This window comes from Sciurus vulgaris, assembly GCF_902686455.1.
Source record: "Sciurus vulgaris genome assembly, chromosome: 1".
Classification (NCBI taxonomy): Eukaryota; Metazoa; Chordata; class Mammalia; order Rodentia; family Sciuridae; genus Sciurus; species Sciurus vulgaris.
This window is the reverse complement of record NC_136461.1, coordinates 96,830,485-96,854,054: the sequence shown is the minus strand read 5'-3', so window position 1 is coordinate 96,854,054 and position 23,570 is coordinate 96,830,485. Positions and strand designations below refer to the sequence as shown.

At 38.2% G+C, this 23,570-nt stretch overlaps 1 protein-coding gene across 2 annotated transcripts in view; it reads left to right on the top strand.

The window, feature by feature from the left end:
* Nucleotides 1-18,232, top strand: part of LOC306657337 (guanine nucleotide exchange factor VAV3-like) — a 110,673-nt gene extending 92,441 nt beyond the window's left edge. For both annotated transcript variants that reach the window (XM_079133252.1, XM_079133251.1), the window contains 2 exons: nucleotides 16,081-16,232; nucleotides 16,864-18,232. In XM_079133252.1, the coding sequence (XP_078989378.1) occupies nucleotides 16,081-16,232; nucleotides 16,864-16,905 (194 nt within the window). In that variant the 3' untranslated portion in view covers nucleotides 16,906-18,232. The remainder of the gene's footprint in view (nucleotides 1-16,080; nucleotides 16,233-16,863) is intronic.
* Nucleotides 18,233-23,570: the final 5,338 nt, after the last annotated feature.

Below are 23,570 nucleotides of genomic sequence, written 5' to 3'. Positions count from 1 at the left end.
TGCTTTTTAGTGAGCACTTAATTATTTTCAGGTCTACTCCTGAGTATCTACCTGCCTTATCTTAGGCAAGCCAGTTAGCCAGCTGGGCCTCAGCTTTCCCAACCAATAAATAAGAAATGAGATTAGAGATTTTATTATGTTCTTTGACAAATTGCCTTCTAAATGGTTTCTTTCTTTGTATGCACAAGAGAAGGAAGTAAAGTATAATATTAATAGACCATTACAGAAGGAAAAGTTGCACACTTAGCTATTTTGTGACCCAAAAGCACACCTTAACTATTTTCCCAAGTTTATATTTATGCAGAATTAATTGGCTCTCAGAAAAGACCTAAATAATTTTTAAAACTTTCACTATCATGATACTTAAGTAACATCATAATTTCTTTCATAATAACTTACTAATTATAAAAGGAAAAATACTAACACCTTAACCAAGTGATTGATAGTGACATCACCAGTATTGGGACAAATAAATTTCATATACTTCTTAATAGGATGCTTCAAGGAAGATACACCATCATTTTGATGGTATTCCTGCTCCAAAAATGCATGATTTGTGTCTAATCATGAGGAAACATCAGCCAAATGGAAATTGAAGGACATTTACAAATAACTATATTCTTTAAAAATGTCAAGGTCATTAAAGGCAAAGAGTGACAAATTGTTTCACATTGAAGAGGTATGACAACCATATGTAGCATGTTATGTCCTAGATTGAATTATGGAGGAAAAGAATATATATAACACACATTTATAAGCACACATATATTTGCATATCACACACACATATATTACTATAAAGGACAGGAGTAAGACAACTTAGCAAAGTTTGTGTAAACTCTGTGAAATAACTCCTGTATCAGTGCAATTTTCTACTTTGGATAATTGGACTGTGGTTTTATAAGAGAATGTCTTTGTTTATAAACACATTAACATATTTAGCAGTAAGTGGAATTGTGTCTGCATTTTATTCTCAAATGGGTCAGGAAAAAACAGATTGATAAATCAAATGTTATAAAATGTTAACATTTGGAGAATCTGCATGAATTGTACAGAGATTTTATATGTTATCCTTTCTCCTTTATGTCTGAATTATTTCAGCATGAAAAAGTTTTATATGTGGAAATGATCCTATCTGCTGGCTATGTCTACAAAATTGGAAGAAAGTGACAGTGTCCTCCTTTTCACCCGCTCCAGGTGCAGAGGGACTTGGTCACTAATTTTGGAGCATTTAAATAACAATATGTGCTGAGTAGATCCTATTTAAAGACTTCTGTTCCTCACTGTGACCCTATTGCACTTGCTTATGCATTCACTCATTTCCTTTATCCAAAAATTATCATTTAACATTTACCATGTGCTCTGCACTGGATGCTAGAGTTATAATACTGAATGACACAGACAATATGGGGAATAGCAACAGACAAGTAATTTGTATTTAACCAAAGATTTTGATAAGTCTGGTGGAGATGAAGAACAAGTTCAAGAGTTTGACAAAAGAGCTCATCTAACCTGAGGGATCATAGAAAGACTTTGAAGAATGTCATTCAGGCTAAACTTAATGATCTATAAGGATGACAGGGTACAAGGGTGGGCCATGGGGAAACTCCACAGTGTTGTAGCTTGTACAACAGCTCTAATACAGGGAAGAAATATATATTGAATTTGAGAAGGAGTAAATGTTTTGGGAACAGCATGAATGAATTCTGATATTTCTGGTGGGAATATTCTCAAGTTTTATAAGCAGCAAGTCACAGAACTAACTTATATCTCTGGTTTCTCCAAGGAGTGGATAAGAGAGAAAGCCATGAGTAGAAAGGAAATGAGTCAGCTGCTCACTACAGAAATTTGTGAGAAGTTTGCAGGTAGTTTGGGCAAGGATTGAGAGTGACAATGGAGGAGGACAGTGGGAAGACACGAATACATTCTAGAAGTTGAACTGATTGGATAAAGGAATTGAGGTAGAAGTATTACAAATATAATATTAATCTTGGACAGTTGGCAGATGGTGAATTCAGCCATTGATTGACCAGGAGGCAGAAGAGATAGAGCAGGTTTAAAGGAGAAGGCAATCGGTTTTGCATGAGTTTAGGTACTTGCAGATGCTCACTGGTTCAATAAGCTGTTGGCACCAAGGAGAGTGGTCTCATTGAAGATAGATTTGTATGAATGACTACTATTTTATTTTATAGTTTGCATGAAATATAGTAATTTGAGAATTATAGTTGTTTGCATATAGGTTAAATGATTTCTTCTGGTGTATTATTTGTGGAGCCCTTAGGGCCAGGCTCCTTTGCTTTTCATTCTCAACTGCATTTTTCACAGTGCCCAGAAGGTGCTGAGTAACTGAGATCAGAACCTAAGACCCAGGGAAGGCATAGCAAGCATTGGAGTGCCAAGTGCAGTTAAAATAGAAAGCACAGGAAGATGAGTGGATTTGAAAATAAATGGAGATCACTATGTTCCTTTTGGTGTGATGACAAATATTTTAGCAATTCTTCAAAAATCAACAAAGGTTTCCTTGAGATCATACAAATAAATGACATTGCAAGAAGTCAGAGCCAGAGCCTGGCCTGCCTCTTCCTGGGTAGCTCTATAATTTCACTCGTTAGCTAATAGCCATGAACAGGAGACTTATGCTTCATTTTTAGCCATTGTTTTTAACAGAAACTTGGACTTGGAGAATTTGTGTCATTCATACTTATTTTATCTGAAAATAAAAGAATACAGTATTCTTATTCCTGATAATTCCTGATACATCCTGATAAGTTCTTAACTATTACTTATTATTTATTGCTGTTTATTATTCTTTCATTCAAGCTTCTCAAATATACACTTAATAGTTTCAGCTTTTAATCATTTTAATTAAACATATTGATGTTAATGTACCTTTATTTTCTAATTTTGTTGTTTTAGCCTCAGTCTCAGATGACTTTTTTCCTTAGTCATGTGTTTTTGATTTAATCCAATTTTATTCTCATTACTTAAATATTAGTTTCCTAGGACTACTGTAAAAACTATCAGAGTACCTTAGAACAACAGAAACTCACGGTTCTGGAGGCGAGAAGTTCAAAAATCCAAGTGCGGGCACGGTTAGCACCTTCAAAGGCCATGAAGGAGAACTTGCACCATATCCCTCCTCTAGCCTCTGGAGAGCAGCTGGCAATCCTGGGTATTGGGCATATAGACCCATCAGTCTGCCTGGTCTTTACCTTGCCTTTCTGTATCTGCCCTTCTCTTAGCATTTAGCATTCCATTTAGGTCCTACCATAAACAGGATGATTTTATCTTGTGATCTTTAACTTCTACCAAGGCCCTTTTCTCAAATACAGCCCTATTCACAGACTGAGTGGAAATATCTTTATGAGGGGGGAGTCTGTCAACACAGCCCAGTCTCATGGTGTTGTGTTTTAACTTCTCTAAAATTTTCCATCCCCATTTTAATTTCTCTTTTTTTTTTTTTTTTTTTAACAAAATTATGAGAGGTCTTGGCATTGATTGGGCAACTCTCAATGGAAGTTACAAGAGCAACAGTGCTTGAAATCTGTCAGGAGTGTTCAGTGGATTACTGCTTTCCCACGGTGAAATACCTTATCTTCCTCAGAAGAAGCCCTGAGCCAGTGCAGGTTTCCAAGCAGTACCTGCATGGCCATTTGTCTGAAACACTGCCTTACACATATGATAAAGAATAAGAGAACCTAAGTATCTCATTTGATGATGGAACAATCCAATGATTAACCCCTGTTACATATATTAGATTAACATCTCCAGTGGAGTATTACATGAACCTCTAGTTCCTCAGGAAGCACCATGAAAAAGATCTCTTTGTCAAACAAATATGCAAAAATTGCTATTTGTATGATATCTTTCTGGGAAAATGACAGTTTCCCTAGTTTATTTTATCATACAATACTACCTCATAGTAATATGCTCATGGTATGCACCATAAGAGTCAGTAGGTATGGAGTACTCAGAATAGCATCTGTCATGCAGAAAGAGTTAGATGCCTGGGCTCCTGTGATCACTATCGCTGCTTCTGCCCGCTTCTGCCCGCTTCTGCATACGCCCCACTATGGCCCTGAGTGAGACGTTGCATTCATCTCATCTGACAATTTCTACTGCATTTATGAAGTCATCCTGCTTTCCCTTGGTGCTTGGGATTCCACTCCCATTTCCTGGGCTTCAACCCTGCTCTCCCAGTGTGCACACTCCTCTATGGGCTGTGTTAGTTACAACATTGCTGCTGTTTTTATCTTTTTTCCACAACATGCCTGTAATGGCCACACAACTTTCAGTACTGGGGCAGCTGATCAACTAAAACTGTACATCTTCATTATTAGAACATGCTGGGCCCACCTTTTTTATTTACTTACTTTGAGAGCTTTACTTGTTACTATAAAGCATTTTCATCCTGAGTCTGATGGCTTTAAAAATTAGTAACCAGTATCCAAGATCCCTTCGGAATATGGCATACCAATATAAATTGTACAGATTCAGATAACCTCATTCAAAACCATCTTTTTAATATTTCATAGCTCAAAAAGCAGTACTTAAGTTCTTAGTATTTCTCATCCTTTATACTATCCATTCTCAGAAACTTATATTCTTAGTTAAAAACTGGTCTCAGGGTAGTTAATATGAGTAATGTTCCCCAATTGACTACAGTGTCCTCATATGACAGCCCTGAGCCAAGGATTTGTTTTTCTGCCTTTCCTGCCTGGAAGACACACAAATTTATCTACATCAAAAAGAATTCTCAAAAAAAATAAATAAATAAAAAAGAATTCTCTGTCTTTGTCCCCCAAAAATGTAACTAGGCTCCTAGCTATGCGGGTTCAGGCTGAGACCCCCTTTTTCCTGATATGTATCACTGATGTGCTGATTCCCTTCTTAATTCCCAGTCTGCATTAGGTAGCAAGGCTGCAACTCTCCTCTGTTCATGTTAGTGTTGAGAAGCTGAGTGCAGGCTCAGCTTGGGTTTCCTTTCATTCATTCACATTTTCAATCATTGTTTTGTCTGTTCAGCTACTCGTGCACACACTCTGCAGCACACATACCCCTGACATGATGCATAGCCAGCCTGATGCCTCAACAGGAAATAGAAATGCTGTGGGTTCTGCTGTTACCTCCACACTCACTCTTTCCAGCCTCATTAGCCCTGGTGAAGGCTTTTGCAAACACATCCCTTTTAAAACATTTTTGAAAGGTCATCCTCAGTCTTTGCTTGAACACTCAGGTGACCTCATGTCTATCACCACACAAAAAGCATTCAGTTATTTTTTGAACATGATTTTTTTTGTCCTACATTGATCCTGAAATTTGGCCTACTATGGCTACTTAACCATAGTTCAAAATGAATATGCTACGTACACACTCTACCCTGAAAACCTCAAAATATACTGTAAAATAATGTATATTAAAAAGAAATATACTTTTTGCACCATGGTGACCTTTCATCAGATATGCTTTCTTCCTTTCACACTGTCTCTTTCTTTCCCCCGCATTCTGTGCCCTCCTCTATTTTCTCCTTTCCTTCCTATTATTTAATCCCTTATCATATCATTGGTTGTCAAATCTCTCACCATCCTGGCCACATTTCTATGGATACACTCCAGTTTGTCAGAACTGAGCTAAAAAATTTCAATATTGCATGACCTGTTGGCTCATACTTTTCCCTATTCAAAACTCATTCTTTCCCAGTGAATTTCCCCCCTTTCCTTTATCTTTCTTTCTCAAAGGACACAGTTTCACATACTTGAATTATTCAAACAATTTCCTCATCTCTTTAGTTATTACATGTTCACAAATAACTCCCTCCAGAGATCCTCACATTCACCATTCAACAGATCTTTATGAAGAGCCTACACCAGAGTAAGCACTGTTCAAATTGCCAGGAATATACAGCAGTTAATGGAACAGACTTAATTCCCTGCTTTAGCCAGGTGAGGTAGTTCATGCCTATAATTCCAGCAATTTGAGAGACTAAGGCAGGAGAAATGCAGTTTGAGTCCAGCCTAAGCAACTTAGCAAGGCCCTAAGCAACTTAGTGAGACCCTGTCTCAAAATTTTAAAAAAATTTAAAAAAGGACTGTGGATGATGTAGCCCAGTGTCCCTGAGTTCAATCCCAAGTACAAAATAAATAAATAAATAAAAAAAATAAAAAAAAAAATCTTCAAAATAAAAATAAAAATTCCTTCTCCCTGTGGAATCTACATGCTAATGGGAAAGGCAGATAATAAATTTAAAAATAATTATATAGTGTTAGAAATTGAGAAGTGCTCTGGGAAAATAACAAGGCAATGGTGCTCAAGTGTGAAAGGGATGGCTTACGGTTGTAACTGGATTGGTTGAGTAATTTAAATGATGAGTAAAACTGGAGGATCATTTTCCTTCTTTTTGGTAGTGTAGCAGAGAGCTGGTTCAGCTGTTCTCCAGTCATATTTGAACAGGCTGACACCAGCCATGAGCACCAGTAGCTCCCCTTTCTAACTGCCTGCTTGTATGACCAAGGAGCTTCTGTTGTTACAAGCTCTCGTAAATACCTCATTCCCTAGAGGTATGTAGAGCCAGCTGCTGAGACTTCTGTGTGTGCAGACCATTCATGCCCAACCTAAGAAGTAGGACAGTGAGAGTGTTTGGGATTGTGTGCACCCTCCAACTCCTCTGCTTGCATGTCATTACCCTGTAAGCCTGTTTTCTACCTGCATCACAAGGCATAAGTGGTTTGTGTCCACGACACTTACAGGATATCAAGGAAGGCCTCATCATGAAGTTTGCTGTGTGTAGAAACTCAGGGAAGTGAGAGAGTGAACATCCAGTGCAAAAGGAAGAAGCATCTATGACATGAGTTATGTCACCAGAGCAGAAGAAGCAAAACTAGTAGGAGATAGGTCTGAGAGGTGAGGGAGGCCAGATCTTGTAAGGTCCTATAGGATGTTAGCTTTTACTCTGGAAGAAATGGGAAGCCCTTGGAGGGAAGTACACAAAGGAGAGACATGGGCTCACTTTGGAGGCTACTGTTACTCTCTAGATAGAGGTGACAGTGGCTTGGACCAACATATAGCCATATGAGTGATAGCTTTTGAAGGTGCCCCAACTGGATGTCATGGGAGGTAAGAGAAGACCGAAGGATGACTCTCAAGTTTTGGGCCTGAGCAAGTAGAAGTTTGGAGGGTTTTGTTTTGTTTTTAGGGCTACAGCAGATCCTAGTGTCTAGTCACAGCATTCTTGAATCAAAATGAATTATTTTCATATTTCCAATGTCTGTGTCTATCTCCCCACTAATTTGTAAGCTTCTCTTCTTTAGTGTCTTATCACAGTCCTGTTACCTTAGTAATTTAATAAATGGCAGTCATTTTTAAAGAATATGGATTTAGAACCAGTTTCACATCTTGACAGACTATATGCCTATAAACAATCTGAAATCCCAAGGTGATGTTAAATGATGTAATTTTCCAAAACAATAGGAAAGACTATACTTATTTTATTTTCCTAATAGTTTTTTTATCTTTGTACTGTATGGCATTGAATACCAAGTACTGTTTATTTTTCCTAGTATCCTACACATCACTTTTACTTGCTATGTTTGAATTTCACATTAACAGCCATTTTTTTTCCATTTACCAAATGGCAGAACTCGATTAAGTGAAACCAATCTGAATTATTCCTATTTTTAGTGATAATATATGAAATATACAATAAATACTAAATAAGGGAGTTTTAGTTTGTTTGATCTGGGAGAGTTATACAAGAAGGTATTTGGTGAATGTTGCTGGGAGTTTAAAAAGAAGACATGCCTGAGCTCTAAATAAAATCAGGGTAAGGATCACAATTTTAAATTAAACATTCATTAAATTCTCAGCATGTTTTCTGCTGTTAGGCCATCTGTAGACAATCTTGGCAAAAAGAACCTCCTGGCCCGTTCATCAGAGCATCTCACACAGGAACGCAGGTCTTCAGGAAGAGCGCTAGACACTCTGGGGCAGCTAATGCAGGAGGTCACTGCACTGATAATACTACCGGTCCAGTCGCCTAATATTCTTGCTAACTAGTTTTTGTTACCTAAATGAATGTGAACAAATATGCTCATTACATCTAAAAACTGAATGTTGAATAATGTCTAAACTACCACCAAACAATTAATGGAACCTTAAACTGAAGTTCTCTCATACACACAATGGATAATTGTTAGTTCAAAATTACTTTCTGATTTGATAACCAATACCTTAAGGAAGAATGTTGACTGACAGTGGATAAGATAAAGGGGAATGAAGGGAAGGGAGGGGGCATAGGAATGGGAAAGACAGTGGAATGAATCTGACATAATTTTCCTATGGAAATATATGAATGCACCACAGTGAATCTCAACATCATGTATATCCATCCACAAGACTGGGATTCTAATTATAATAACATGTACTTTATTTAAATTTTATTTAAATATAACAAAATAGATTCTACTGTCATGTAAAATTAAAAAGAATAAAACTTTTTAAAAACTAAAAATGTAAAAAATAGGTCAGATCTGGAAAAAATGATGTTGATTGAGCTCAACCTCTACTGTGTGCAGATTTCAAATATTACTGAAAATTGAGTATATTTTCATTTGCTCATGAATATTAGTACCTTATCAGGCAGTCCATAATACTTTAAAGCAATTGGTTAGCCTTGACAACAGAAATATAGGCATGAGAGATCAGTCACTACTACATTTTTATCATACTGCTAACCTATTATTTTCATTCACCTGACATACTTCTGTATTCTGTGGCTTTATCTTCTCAATCAAGTCTTATAACTGAATAATATCCACTAATGATCTGCCAATCAGTTATGGCTATGCTGATAACTTCTATTCTCAATGTATTTAACAGATAACTTCTATTCCTACTAGAGAATGTTAGTACTTCAAGTTTTTGTTTGTTTAACTTGAAAAGTTGATAAATAATATTTGTGCTCTTAATAGTTCATAATTGAAACATTAAGCCACTAAATTATGAACCACTCATTTGATAATAATGCTGTCTATGAATGTTAGCCCAGTTGAGAGCCAGGAGTCAGTCACATGTGAAATCACTAGAGCCCTGCCTCTAGGGTCTCTCTGAGCTGTGTTCTTCCTCCTCTGTGCTAGTATAAAGTATTTGAAGGAGGGAAAGTAGACTCTTAAGTGAAGCATGCAGTTTGCAAATGACTACTTCAATCATAAAGAGCTCAATATTAATTTAATATTATCTGCGTGGGTATTGATATGAATAAGAGTGGTCTCTCAAGAAGTTTCCAAAGTTACCTAGTTCATGATCAGGGAGGCTACCTGTAATACCAGGCAGTGAATGAAGAGTCCAGAAGATGATAACCACTTCAGTATTCCCACTTGAATGTCATTGTTCTTGGCTCTTCCTAATTTTATTCTAGGACATGCACCTACCAATAAGTCTTTTTAAATTTTTTTAGTTGTAATTGGACACAATATCTTTATTTTATTTATTTATTTTTATGTGGTACTGAGAACACACGCAGTGCCTCACACATGGTAGGCAAATGCTCTACTACTGGCTCCAACCCCAGCACCATCCTACCAATAATTCTTGTGTTAGAGGTGTCCTGGTGAAGTAGGAGGAGTTTGGTGAAGGAACTGAACATCTGCATATCTGTGTAGAGATAAGTAGATATATTCTCAGTTTAGATATAAATATATTTTACAAGTTAAACCATTCTGCAAGATAATTTTATCAAATGCCATATTCTGATATTGTTTATGTCTAGATTTAAATCCATACTTTCCCAGGGAAACATGTTATCTTTTATTCTTGTCTCAGTAGGTGCCAGATATTCAAATAATGTTTTTCTAGCTCTAGGGAATTAAGGACCCAAAGGCAATGAAAATTGACATATAGGAAGAGTGTCAACAATAAGTCATGCTACAACATGTAGAAAAGTAGAAAGCATCCCTACCAATCCTTATAATGTTTGGCTGACAGCTATACACTGGGTGGCAGGAGAAACTGATTAACCTTTTCCTCCTAAGAAGATTCCTCAGGCATATAGTGTGGTTAATGCTGTGAGACATACAGTATTTAATAGCTGTTCAGCATCTCTGAAAAAATTATACAGTTATTGTAGGAATATCACTGATAGATTATGGCTCTCAGGAAGCCTGGGGAATAAAACCTGAATATATTTCACATTCTTTCCTTTGTGTTTTGCCAGCCTTTGTTGGAAGTCTTATTGAGCAGTTAAGTGAGCAAAAGATGAGCTAAATGAACAGGAGGAGGAGACATAAGGAACTTGCAAAATTAAATTCCCTGCTGAGATTCTTGTCCATTCTGCAACTTTGGTTGCTTAGCACTGCTCCCCGTCCTGCAGGAGCTGCAGGAGCTGCAGAAGCATGTAAGAACTGACCTCTTCTTTCCACAATCAACGTCTAATTGGAGATAAAACCTGGAACACATGCAGTCATTAAATAAAAGAACCCAGAAGCGTTATGATACAAGTGCCTAGCAGAGACCTAGGAAAGACTGTGAGGGAAAACGTGTGGTCTCAATTGAGCAGGAAGACTCAGAGAGGGGCTTTTGAGACAGGGAAGTTAGGATTGGCAAAGACCAGGGACAGGAGCTGTATGCCAAAATATGGAGAAGTTCTGTGTTGGAAATATAACTAAGGACCTCAAGGGGGAGTAGAAGCTGGTTTAAGTGAAAGGAATTCATGGTTGAAAATTATGGCAGATTTGTTTAAGATTAAGGCAGTAGGAACCAGATTATGAATTGCTGTGGGATTCAGGTCAAGAGTTTAAATTTCATAATTTAGCACATGGAATAATAGAAGTTACAAGTAAGGTGAATAGCTGGGAGGCTGAATTTAAGACAGAATGGAAAGAAAGTCAAAAACAAAAAGACCAGTTGAGGGGCTATTGTCTGAGGTTAGAAATGATGAGAGAATTGAGAATTAGTGAAGGATTAAGAGGAAGAAGGCACTTGATTTAGACAATAGCAAAAACCGAACAGTATACTTTTTTTTTTCTTCTTGGTAAGGATAGTTCACAAAGAGTGTAGGGGAGTCATTTAATGGAGTCATTGAAGGAGGGAAGAAATAAATGAGAGGTTGAGTTAGACTACAAGGAGGAATGTGATGAGTTTTGCTTCAGACAAATTAGATCCAAGAAAACAGCTCTACCATTTCTTGGTATAGTAGTACCATGACAACATTGGAAGTCACAGACTGGAATTTAGAGGAGATTCAGAAGGCATATCCGAGAATCTGTTTCACTCATCAGGGGAAAAGAAGTAGTTTAATGAAGCCTGCAGAGGCGCCAAAGCCTAACCATGCAGGCTAACTATTTGGTTGAAATTATAATATTTTAGATCACATTTAAGAAGGTTTGAATTCTAGACACTTGACATGAATGCACATAATTAGGTCTCTTAGAGACAGGGGTAGCACTCTAATATTATGTTATTGAAACAGAGATTCAAGTCCTTTGGTGAAGCATTACCCATATTACTTCAGGAAAGTTAGATATTTTAAGATTATAGACAGGTTATCTATCTAATTTATCTACCTATTGTTGGGATTATTTAAATTACACCTAATTGTGTTTCCATTGATTTCTCATTTTTTCCTTTTAGAGATAACTTATCTCTTCTTATATTTCAGACTCTAGTTTTAAATTGCCTTCATTAGAAAATTTGGAGAAATAGTCTTCTTTTATTTCTTTATGAATGAAATAGTCCCAGAGAGGGAATCAAGAATGGACACTTAGAAAACACACCAAGGAGAAAGATTCTCATACCTGCCAGAGTAATGTGTCAAATGCAGGCCTCTGACTTACATTCTCACAGACATGAGATAGGAATATTGATCCCAGATTTTCTGCCAATAATGGAGTTAGGTATGTACGGATTATTAGAAATGACATTCTTTTTCTAGCAGTGGGTGTATCATGGCCTCAAGAAAGTGAAAATATATCAGTTCTATATAGCCATGAATTAATTCAGGCATTTTCTAAAATTACTTGTGATGGCATATACCAACACATTTTTAAGTACAGGGCATTCAAATGAAATAGAAAAGAACCTCAATACATCAGGGCAGGCACACGGTGAACTTGTGAGACCATCCACAAGAAACATGTGCCTCGAATATGTCCCTGTACATGTGAAGGCTTCAGGGTCTGTGATTCCAAGAGCAACTGCGTTCTCCCCAGTTCCCATGGCCAGTCCATTTGGCTGGAGTCTGCTAATCCCCTCAACAGGTCACTGCTATTAGGAATTCTAAGAACCCCTTTCTGACAAGAAAATTAGTTCTTAGAGAATTCTCTGACCCTCAAAGTCAAGCCATTTTCTGAAAAGAGGCAGAAGATTTTATGAACTTATCATCCAGTTTTTTTTTTTTTTTGGTTTGTTTTTGTTTTTGTTTAGCCTGATTTTTATCTCATCTTTGATTGTAGAAAGCTTTTTATAACAATTTAGATTAGGTCTAGGTACAGGTGACAGGAAGACAAAACAATCAGCTTGAACAGGATAGACAGTTTCTCTTTCCTGCAAAAACCTAGTGGTCGTCAGCCCAGAAAAGAGAGAAGGGAAGGTCTCTCTTTTTCCACAAACTCTTTAGTAACTCAGTTGTTTCAAGTGTGTGCTCTGTCAGCCTGAAAGAGAGGCTTTCCTTTTCATAGACAAAGATGGTAGCTTTCACATGCCAGACATCAGAATAGAATAAATTACTAAAAAGAGGGGTGTGTTTCTGCTGTCTTGAAAGATCCTGGTAGCTGCCTTCTGATACTTCTGCTCTATCTCATTTACCAGGAAGTTGGCCATATAGCTGTACCAAACTGCAGGGGAGGCTGGGAAATGTAGTATTCCTGATGGGTGAACATAGTTAAACTGAGTAATCTATGATATGAAAGAAGGGTAGAATAAATAATGTAAGGAAGCTTATAACCCTTGCCTTTTCCACTGCCATGGCTCCTGGCATTAGCAGGTCAAGTATAGCTGCCTGTGGAGGTACCTGCAACAATATGGAAGGTGCAGACAGAGAAGGGCAGCAGCAATTAAGAGGATGAATACTGGGGTCCTACTGCCTGGGTTTAAATCTGGGTTTGCTCAGATACAAAGGGAAAATAGTATTAATATCTTCTTCCTAGAGCTATTGTAGTGATTAAATGAAATACTGACTATATTGAGCATGGTACTGACACTTGATAAATATTTGATAAATGTTGTTAGCTCTTATTATTAAGTGTGTAAAGTAAAAAGTTTTGAGCATCCAAATGCATACATAACCTTTCTGTACATTTCTATAATTCAGAGGATATAAGTACTTTATTTGCCAGATAGGGTAAAATCCAGGGTGTTAATCGTTTCTAATTGCATTTTTCCCGTTTTGAAAATAACCTGAGACGTGCATGCTTGATTGTGAGTTGAGGGTGGTTCCTAATAAATTGGGTGGTTTTCTTAATTTTCCATGGATTCTGCATATTTCATTGACACTACTCTATAAACTCTTAATGATCCACACTAGTATTGATGTGAAACACACTTTACATCAGGTATTTATGGAATGCCCCTTTCCACTGTTGTAACAAAGTGGAAGTTGGGCACCATGTCAAAAGAAGAAGGCCTTCCTTGACCAACCTTGGATAGACGGAGTTCAGAGGTGGCGACATGGAATGGATTTGCTGTCTTTGCCTGTTAAAGGATAGACCACTCTGAACTACAGTCATTCAAAATGTCAAAATAAAGAAGTCTGACTTGTTCTTCATTCAGAAACGGTGATAGGAGAGAAGTGGGTGAAAAATGCAGCTTGATATTGTGACTTGGATGTGATAATTATCTTATGATTACAGACAACAAAATAGTTTTGCTATGTTTTTTTTAACCAATTCCTAAATGCTCTTTTGCTTCTCTCTTTTTCTTTCTTTCTCTAAGCCCCCTCTTTGTTCTGTGGCTTTTCTTTTGTAACTCCTCCAGACTACAGCTTTGTTCCCCCTTCTTCCACTCCTTTCTGGTCAGGTACTGCTTTACTGCTTTTATATGTCTCTCCAGCCTGCTTCTGTTTGCAAATAAAATATTTTGACTTCTGTGTATGGCTTCTCATATAGATACATCTCCTCACAGACAGTCCCTAGAGTTCCATTACCACCATGCACTTTACTCTTCTCTGTCATAAAGTCATTGTTTGTCATGACATTTCACTTCTCTGGTTTTTGCGTGTGTGTCCATGCCATATATTTCAATAAGACATTTTATAATGTGTCTGTGGGTAGAGGTTGGAGAGGGATGGGGACTGGAAGTATAAAGGGAGATGAAGTATTCTGCAAAACCATTAATATTTTTTCGAGGACTAGAAATTTTAGGTGAGGAAAGACAGTGTTTATATATTTCTACTAAGAAAATAAAAAGAACCCAAATCCTAATTTTACTTTCAAATAGAAGTATAAAATTCAGTACATATTGCTTGAAAGGATGACTGGTGCCCATCAGTTCTACAGCTCTTTAGTTGGTGCCCAGGCATTTTGGCCTTGATTTCTGTCATTAGCTAGAGAGTTTAATGGCTATTTATGTGGCATTGAGGGGACAACATTATGGCAAGGTAAAATATGTTTTCTTACGGGTTTAAAAAAATTAACCTGTAAGTCTCAATAGGATCATAGGATTTTGAAATAGAAAGACCTTAAAAGTCATCTAGTACAAACCTTTCATTTTATAGATGAGAAAAATGTGGCCTAGAGGGGTTAAGAGGCCTGTGCAAGGTCACATAGTTAAGTTGATGATTTGGTTTTTCCATCACAGGGGTGTTTTTATGTGCACTGACTCTAAGAGTTGTGCCCCAGCAATGGGACAGTTTTCAGTAAGAAAACCATTAAAGTGGTTTGTGTCCTGAACAGTAAAATAAAATTACCTATTTTTACTCCCTTTACAGTTCTGAAATCTACAGCATCGCCATTCATTTATCTTTTGATCGACACCTAGAGACTAAAAGCATTTCTATCATTACAAAGCCATGAGTAATGGGCCAGGGAGCCCTGTCACCAAGTGGGCACACTTTCCCAGGGCAACACGGGTCACAGCTGTGGCTGCCTGGGGACTGGGAACCGTTAAACATACGGATGGATGAAGTTTCCCGTTCGTGTCTTTTTCTTATGCTGACGTTCCTCCACCATTTCAGATTTATGAAGTCCCACCAATCTCAGATGAGTGATTCTCAGAATCACCGAACATATAATTGAAAACAGTTTATGAGCCTGAAGAGCAACAGGTGGAGAAGTTGATATAAAACATATTATGAAACCCTAGAGGCCCCAAACCTGGAGCTTGAGTGGACTTTTCCTTTCAGAGCAGGGAGAGATCCTTGCCTACCATCAAAAATATTAAATCAAACAAAAAAATCTCCTATTACAGGAGTTGAATTCCCTGGCAACTTTTTTTGATTAGACATTTTAGTTAAAGTGTCTTGAAGGCAATATTTGTGTTCTTTCTACGAAACTTCTTTCACACTCTTTCACGTAAATTATATATGAAACAATAACTGGGTTTGTCCCCAGACAGTTTTAACATAGAGTTTGGTTAGGAGGGGATATGCCATTTAATTAGAAGTAATGACATCAGTTTGACAGACTTTTATCAGAGCAAAGAATTTAGTTATTTGAGAATTGGTCACAGCAGTTGTTAGATGATATATACAATATATACGACTTGACCTCAGAGGTTCTAGTTAGAAATAGATGTAGCATCATAACACCTTTGTGCTGAAGTCACTTTAGATTCCATCTTTCAGAGAGTAACTCAGATATTAGCTAGTTTTATTTCAATTAGTTTTTCTTAAAATTAGTTTTTAAAGATTAGGAAGTTTTTAAGAATAATGTGAAGACAGAAGAGTGGTTCTTTAAACTTAAGAAAGGAATTCGCCCACACTTGATTGAATTGAAACAGTCTCTGTGCTGCTTCAAGCTCCCATCTGCCGCCACCACTGGCTGTGATGAAGTCACGGCTCAGATTTTGGTGGCATCAGTCATGTTCTTCTGACTGGGATCTTATGGCTGCTCACTGACCACATGTCCACTCTGATTCCCATCATTCCCTTTGCAGTGCTAAGTCCAAAAGTGCTGGGCATCGCCATCGCTCGGTATGACTTCTGTGCAAGAGATATGCGAGAACTCTCCCTGTTGAAAGGAGATGTGGTGAAGATTTACACGAAGATGAGTGCAAATGGCTGGTGGAGAGGAGAAGTAAATGGCAGGGTGAGTCATGGCTCTCAGGTGCTTGTGCCCTTGACTGAAGCAGGTTGGTGGGGTGCATGATTGTCACCCATCATGGGGCGGCCTTCACACCACCCACCCCTGGCCTCAGAGACCAGTGTCATGCCTTACTGAAAACGTTGCATAAATACCACAGTGGCATCAAGAAAGTCCACAGCAGCAAGCTGGATGGCTTCCTGTTTGGAGAGGAGTTAAGGAGTATTTCAATTCTTTTTAGAACCTCAGCCACACAGCCTACACTTTATGTGTAGTGCCAGATATTGATAAGAGCTGCTGGTCCCAATTGGAAAGAATGGGGCATGGTACTCTGTCTTTATACCCAGTTCTACAGCAGAAATAGGAATCATTACGTACTTGAGACCTGTGTTACACTTAATTTACATATTTATTTGTGTGCTAACAGATTCTGATTCACTATTGAAACTGACTTTATAACTCCATTTCTATCACTCAATCTATAAGACTTCTAAGAACAGCCTAATAAACCCATCATCTTTACCTATAGTGGACATAAAACCCCAGCTTAATTGGGGTTTTATGAAAACAAAGGGCTGTTTGTAGAATCCTTTGAAATGCCAGATGCAAAGTCATGTTGATTGCTTTTCTTTTTTAGGTGGGCTGGTTTCCATCCACATATGTGGAAGAGGATGAATAAATTCCAATCCAGCACTGGACCCTGCACCAAAAATCTCAGAGAAGGGATAAACAGAAGCCCGCACAGCATTATGAATTAACCGCAGTGTTTAAAAAGCTGAATTTCTGGCTGTTCAATATACTCCCTCCTAAGTCTTAATGCTGAGATTTCTAAAGATGCTTGGTACTGACAGATTAATGGCTTGCCTAGAGCTGTGCAAGAAACAGCCTGCCAGTCTGTCATTGTCTGGGGCCAGGGCAAAGCCAAAAGCTTTTCTTCCTAAAAGAGTCCTACAAACACATTGATTCAGGTTTCTCTTTACTTCATTGGGTCAGACACCATAAATGCCCACCATTAGTAAATGCTTAATGCATGTTTACTTTGTTCTCACCTTCCATTCACCAGGGTTTTTGATGGCACAAAGAAGCAGAAGTTTAATTTTGCTTTTCTCAGCATGAAGAAAAATTAGAGTCCTGCCATTTGGGTAGGATCCAGCCTACTGGAAAGATCTAGAATTACTTGTCTTAAATTGCCCAACAGGTGACTCATTGCCCAGCAAACACTTTTACCCCCAGATGTTACTCATGATAAACATGTAAGAGGCAATTGCTCTGGTTTGCATCATAAGTGATACATTCCAGAAGGGTTTTAATTATTCACTTGATGTCCTGATTATATTTGCAAACTTCTTTGTAAAAAGGGGGAAAAAGCACATGAAAGAGAGAGTCTTCATATTAAATCTTCACATTCTTCATGGCTTCATAGGTTTATTTTGATAGTACTTGACTTGATGAAATAATCTTGGCTGGGCATATTATGAATAGTTGCCAATAGTCTGAGTAAGGTGGCATTGTTTACAGAAACAGACCAAGGGCTATAATCTATAGTAAGTCATTTTGTAGAAGCAGTATCTATTAACATATGCCTTTTCCTCTCCTCTTGGAAAGACCTGGAACATATTTGCTGACTCCCACATTTTTTCAGAGCAGCACAAACTACTCTAAGACTACTTTCTTTTCTACAGTAGCACAAACTATTTTGTTGAGGATTTTGGAAGGAAAGCACACCTGGGTCCTTTATGCATTTCTGGGACAGAAGGAGAATCACTGAACTTCTTGGGCTTCCCATCTGCAGGCATTTCTGGACACGTACTGACTGGTGGGAAGATGAGTTTTGCAGTAGATTTATTTTAACAGGCCTTCACTTTTTTAGGTGAGGGCTCTAAATATATTCTTCCTGGGATGCACAGAGTCCCCTGTTGAGGCAGTTAAGACACTAACTTGGCCCTTTCCTGATGAAATACTTCCTCCATAGTAGAAATCATGCTCTGACAAGATTTGGAGAGTTTCATGTTTGGGGGGAAAAATTTCAAGCATTAACTTCACAGAGCCAAACTAGTAATGTTGAGTTCTGAAATTTGGGGCCCTCTCTGAAATGAAGTAGCTGTGGCCTGACTCTCCCCCAACCCACTAGGTGCCAGAACATGATGTTCAGTGGACACATCCCCTGCTAGAGACCTTTGTGGGCTAGGTCTTCTCATCTAGGATAGACTCAAGACCTTTACCTCAGAATTGTGTAAACTGTGATTGTGTTTTAGAAAAATTATTATTTGTTAAACCAGATAAGTTTTTGTATATGTGTAAACTATCATAAAAATGTGTTTTACAGAGTGTTCTGTATAGTGAAGTTACACTGCCAAGGTGCACTCTTGGAGTGGATTCTTCTCTATAAGTCTTACCCGTGACTCTTGTCCTGGGAATGTTTTGTCTGTTACTGTCAGCCAAATGTTATTATGGAGGGCACAGCTTCACACAAATTGAAATGCTCCTGTGTACAGTGTTGTAGCATGTATCGTTTATTTCAGTCAATATATTCCCCCTCTTACAAATGGTATGTGGTCTTCCTGTTGCATTTCATTGGTCTGGGGGTTTCAGAGCAGAGGATATTAGAGCCCCTTTTCATGACATTACTGATTACAACTTTGTCTTTGTTTAATACTTTCTATTGGAAACTTTAAATGCTGCAGATTTGTGTAGATTTCTAATACCAAAGACAGAAGTAAGTGTTTTCCATATACTTTGTCTTGCCTGTATGCAGCCCTTGTGTAATATGGTGAATTAGAGTGGTATTTTACTTTGTAATATTATGTAAATATGTCAATACAATAAATGGTTACTACTTGCATTAAATTGATTTCTTGAGAGTTGGAGAGTCTTTCCATTGAATAATGACATAACTCCCATATGCCAATCTCATAATTAACATGGGAATACAAACCCTAATTTTGGTTGGGTTTAGCTCACAATTACCATGTAAATTGAGAACCCTTAATTGTAAAATAAACTCAGTCTCTGCCAGTAGCACCTATTGACATGCTCTTGATATGTCACACACTATTCTGAGTTCCTTCCTTTTGGTGCACATACAATGACCCCTATAATGTCTCCATTTTCAGATGAGAAAACTAAGGTACATCAAGAGGTTCAACTTTCCCAAGGTCAATGGCTGTTAAATGTCAGAACTGGGTTCCAGCCTAGGAAGTCTGGGTCTGAAGCCCAAAGAACCAACACCCTATTGTATAAGCTTGATAAGGCAAGACAGAGATTAGCGATTTTTTTAAGCTTATATAGCCCAAAGAACCATTTTATAATAGTGATTTAAACAATTGAAGATCAATAGAATTAAGAAATATTCCACTATTCCTACTCTAAAAGAAAACCCCAAACAGATATTGCATAGAGAGATTAGCATCAGAGAGTGAGCTCCCCTGCCCCTGCCCTGCTTTTGATTTAGTTTTTGCGCTAGGAAATTATGACAGCAGCCAGAAAGACTGGGAACCTGCTTCCCTTGGTAGAGCAGGCCTGCAGGCTGTCCATCTCAGGGAGGGAGAAGGTGCATATTCCTCCTAAGGACCAGGAAAGAAAGGCCGGTTCCACTGTGGTTCTGCTTGACATCACCCTCACACTGTGCTCAGAAAATTCCCCCTCTTTTCATTATGATATGTGTCACACAGCTCTCCTTTTATTTAAGGAGCTAATTCCATTGGTGTCTTTATCACTTCTCTTTGACATATTAACATTATGTGCCTCTTAAGACTTGGATTAGTCACCATCCACACCACTGCCCACTGTGCTCAGAAAGGTCCCTCTCTACTTGTCCATTAACATGGGAACACAGTCTTTTGTAACATTCCTGTGTTTTGTCTTCCAGCCAGTAGTTCCTATATGTTGGTACCTGGTTTTTAGATGACCTGCTTTGTTCCACTTACTATGACAGCTGTAGAGAGAAGATTAAAGAAAGCACAACCCCAGAAGTCAGACTGACTGTCTAGGTTCAGAGCCCACCCCTGCCAGGCAGGACCTCAGCAGTCAATATTGTCATCATGCCTACTTCACAGCCTGGTGGAAGACTCACCAGAGATAAGCACATATCAAGTGGAATTGTGCCTGGCTTTTTCAGAGTCACATCTGGTCCTCATTATCATTGTCATTGTCAGATGGATTTGCTGACAATTTGGGCAGTTGCCATCCTTTTGAATTCCTTAAACATAATCAGGTTTATTTATTAGATTAAGGTGGCCAACTGCAGATTCTAAATTAACCTTTCTAGGAAGGGAATTGATACTATTTGGTGTCACAGGAAAAGGGAGAGTTTTAGCATCAGTCAGACCTGGACTCACCTATAACTCTACTGCTGACTTTTCTGAGCATCAGTTTCCTTTCTGTAATACAGGAATAGTTCTAAGTGTCTGAGAGAGCTGTTATGAAGAATAAACAACATATGAGAAACCCCTTCTGCAGAGCCTAGCACACAGTAGGCCCTTAAGAATAAGTTGTTCTCCCTCCTTTTATGAACTATAAAATGTGTACTGGGGTCCCAAATTATGTTCATATAGCCTTTATTTTGAATACATTTGAATGATTCTGTATTGTTGCTTACCCATGGTTTAATTTTCAGCAAATTATAGATAGAGTAATAGGTTTACATTCAAGAAGATTAATATGCAAACCCATAAACAATCTCAGAAGTGAGTTTAACAGCTCCACATGGTTTTAACCAGGAAAATGGAATTTTTACCCAGCCCCAAATCATTTAGACTTAGTCCATTAGTCACTTCATTTTTCACTGAAACTATTTTCTGGGATTGGTCAGACTCTGATTAGAAATGTTATGCACCTGCCTGGTCTGGCAGACTTTGGAAGGCATCTAATTCTAAGTAACAAGTCCCGGGATGGAGGTCGAAAAGGGATCCTGTATCTCATTAGGCACCATTGCTTAGACCAGATTGGAGAAAATAGTGACAGAAAAACAAAACAAAACTCCTTTTGAAGCATGCTAGATTCTGGCTATGCCGAAAAGTTCCAGAATTTCTGGGCACAGTGTAACTAGCAATAATGAACCAGGCACAGGGCCAGATGGTGAGAGGCCTCAGTGCCAAAAGAAAATGTAGAAAAGTCAATTCATGTCCTGTTCTCTTGGAGTCCTGGGTAAGATAGAAGGTGAACTCTAAAATGGCTCAGTGTCAGCCCATGACCTGACTTGCCCAAGGTCATTCAGATATAAAAACACTGGCAAAGACTCAAACCCAGGTGTCCTGGCTCAATGACAAATACATGCTTTTTACATTTCTCTGTGATACTTCTGACCATCAAGATATTTCTACAACTTCTAAGACTTTTCTCTTGGGAATCATTCTGGGGAGTTTCTGGATCCTGGGAGAATGTGGTGAGGTCACTATGCTTTATCCACTTGCTGTCAGCAAGACTTTGAAAAGTGTCAGCAGACCTAATTATGACTCAGGAGCTTGATCAGGGAATGTTTGTGAATTTTCTAGTGATCTGAATGACCCCTTCACAGAAAGGGAAAGTTGGTTTTTATTGTTTACTCCCAGCAGTAATTTCTGGTCTGTCTTCTTTTCTCACTTATATATTCTTAGCTTATACTGGCATGTGCCAGACAGTATGCTAGGCATTTATTATGTATGATCTCACTTATCTTATGTAATCCTTCTGAAAATTCACAAAAGATTCACATCATTTTGTTTTTTAGTCATAAAATCTCTAGTCCTAGTTAAGTATCTCCTCCATATTGGAGCTGGATTTTAAGACTTGTTTTACTCTTCTACTTGATATGCCCCTTTGTCTAAGATGCTCTAGAGACTAATGGTTAAGCGTTCAGCCTTAGAATAAATCTGTCTCTACCACTTAGTAGCTGTCCAACCTTGGGTGAATGTTTACACTGCCAGTTCATTTGCTTCTCTGAAGTTCAAATGGAGAGATGAGAGCACTTTACTGCAGAGGGTTTTCATAAAGACTAAATGAGAAAATATGTGTAAAATTTTTAGAAAATCACCCGATGAAAAATAGTTAACAAACAAGAGTTTTGTAAATTACATTTTGGCCACCATTTTAAATTTACATGCAAAAATAAATTTTAAAAAAATTTACGAAGTTAACTCAGATGTGGGAGAAAAATCTCTGTATATTAGCCTCTGGAAGAAACATCTATAGTTAACTTTTCATATTAGTAATGCTTTAAAAATTATGCACAAGTGATGCACAAATAAAATGCTCTTCCAGAGCACAATGTATCAGTTACCTACTGCTACATAACAAATTACTCCAAAACTTTGTGATTGAGGACAACAAACATTTATTATTGCAGTTTCTGTGGGTCAGGGAACAGATCAGGGAACAGATTCAGTGGGTATTTTCAGCTCAGACTCTCCCACGAGACTTCAATCAAGGTGTCAGCCAAGGTTACAGTTATCTCAAGGCTCACTGGCATTCAGAAGTGCGCCACAGTTCACTCATGTGAACCTCCCCACATGGCCACCTCACCACATGGCAGCTGGCTTATCCCAAAATAAGCATCCAAGAGTGAAAGAATAAGAGCACTCAGGGTGAAGGCTTACATTCCTATAACTTTCTCAGAAGTGACGTCCATCACTTCTGCTCTGTTCTATTCCTTGAATTCCTAAATCCAGCCATACTCAAGGGAAAGAGATTACAGAAGGACAAACACCAAGAGAAAGGAATTGCTGGGGGCTGTCCCAGTGGATGCCTGCCACAACTGGGTAAATGAAAAGGCCATTGAAACCAAATATGAGGCCCATAAGGAAGGCATAGGTTTCATTAGGTAAATTTAGCTGAATCTAAAATTTAGCTCTTTGTAGAAAACAATCTCATGTTGATTTCTTAAATCTATATTTACTGAATGCCTACTCAATATCAGCCTCTACAGGGGATACAAGGATGAATAAGAGAGGGATGTCTCTCCAGGGGAGCTCATTTCTCATTTAGCAAATGTCCCTTTTGAGGCTCAAAGTGTTGGGAGAGGGAGTGAGAAGTGGTGGGCGAGAAGAGCCAGTTGCCTAATATGTAAGAAGTGGGCTCAATCACATAGTCACACAGAGAAAAATGGAAACATCAACCAGGCAAGCCTGGAAGTAGCTGTTGAAAATTTACATCTCTAGATTCCACAAGTATCTGACAAAACCTTGACTCATTCATTCAACGAGCATGTATTGAGCTCCTTCTATGAACTCTGCAGTGCCAGGCTTTCAGGACACAACAAACCTGGCATAATTCCTACACTTGAGGAACTCCTGTGATCCCAGAGCTTGACAAACAATAGACAGATGATGTGTGAGGTTAGGTGCCAATCTGTTATTTGGGGAGAAAAGC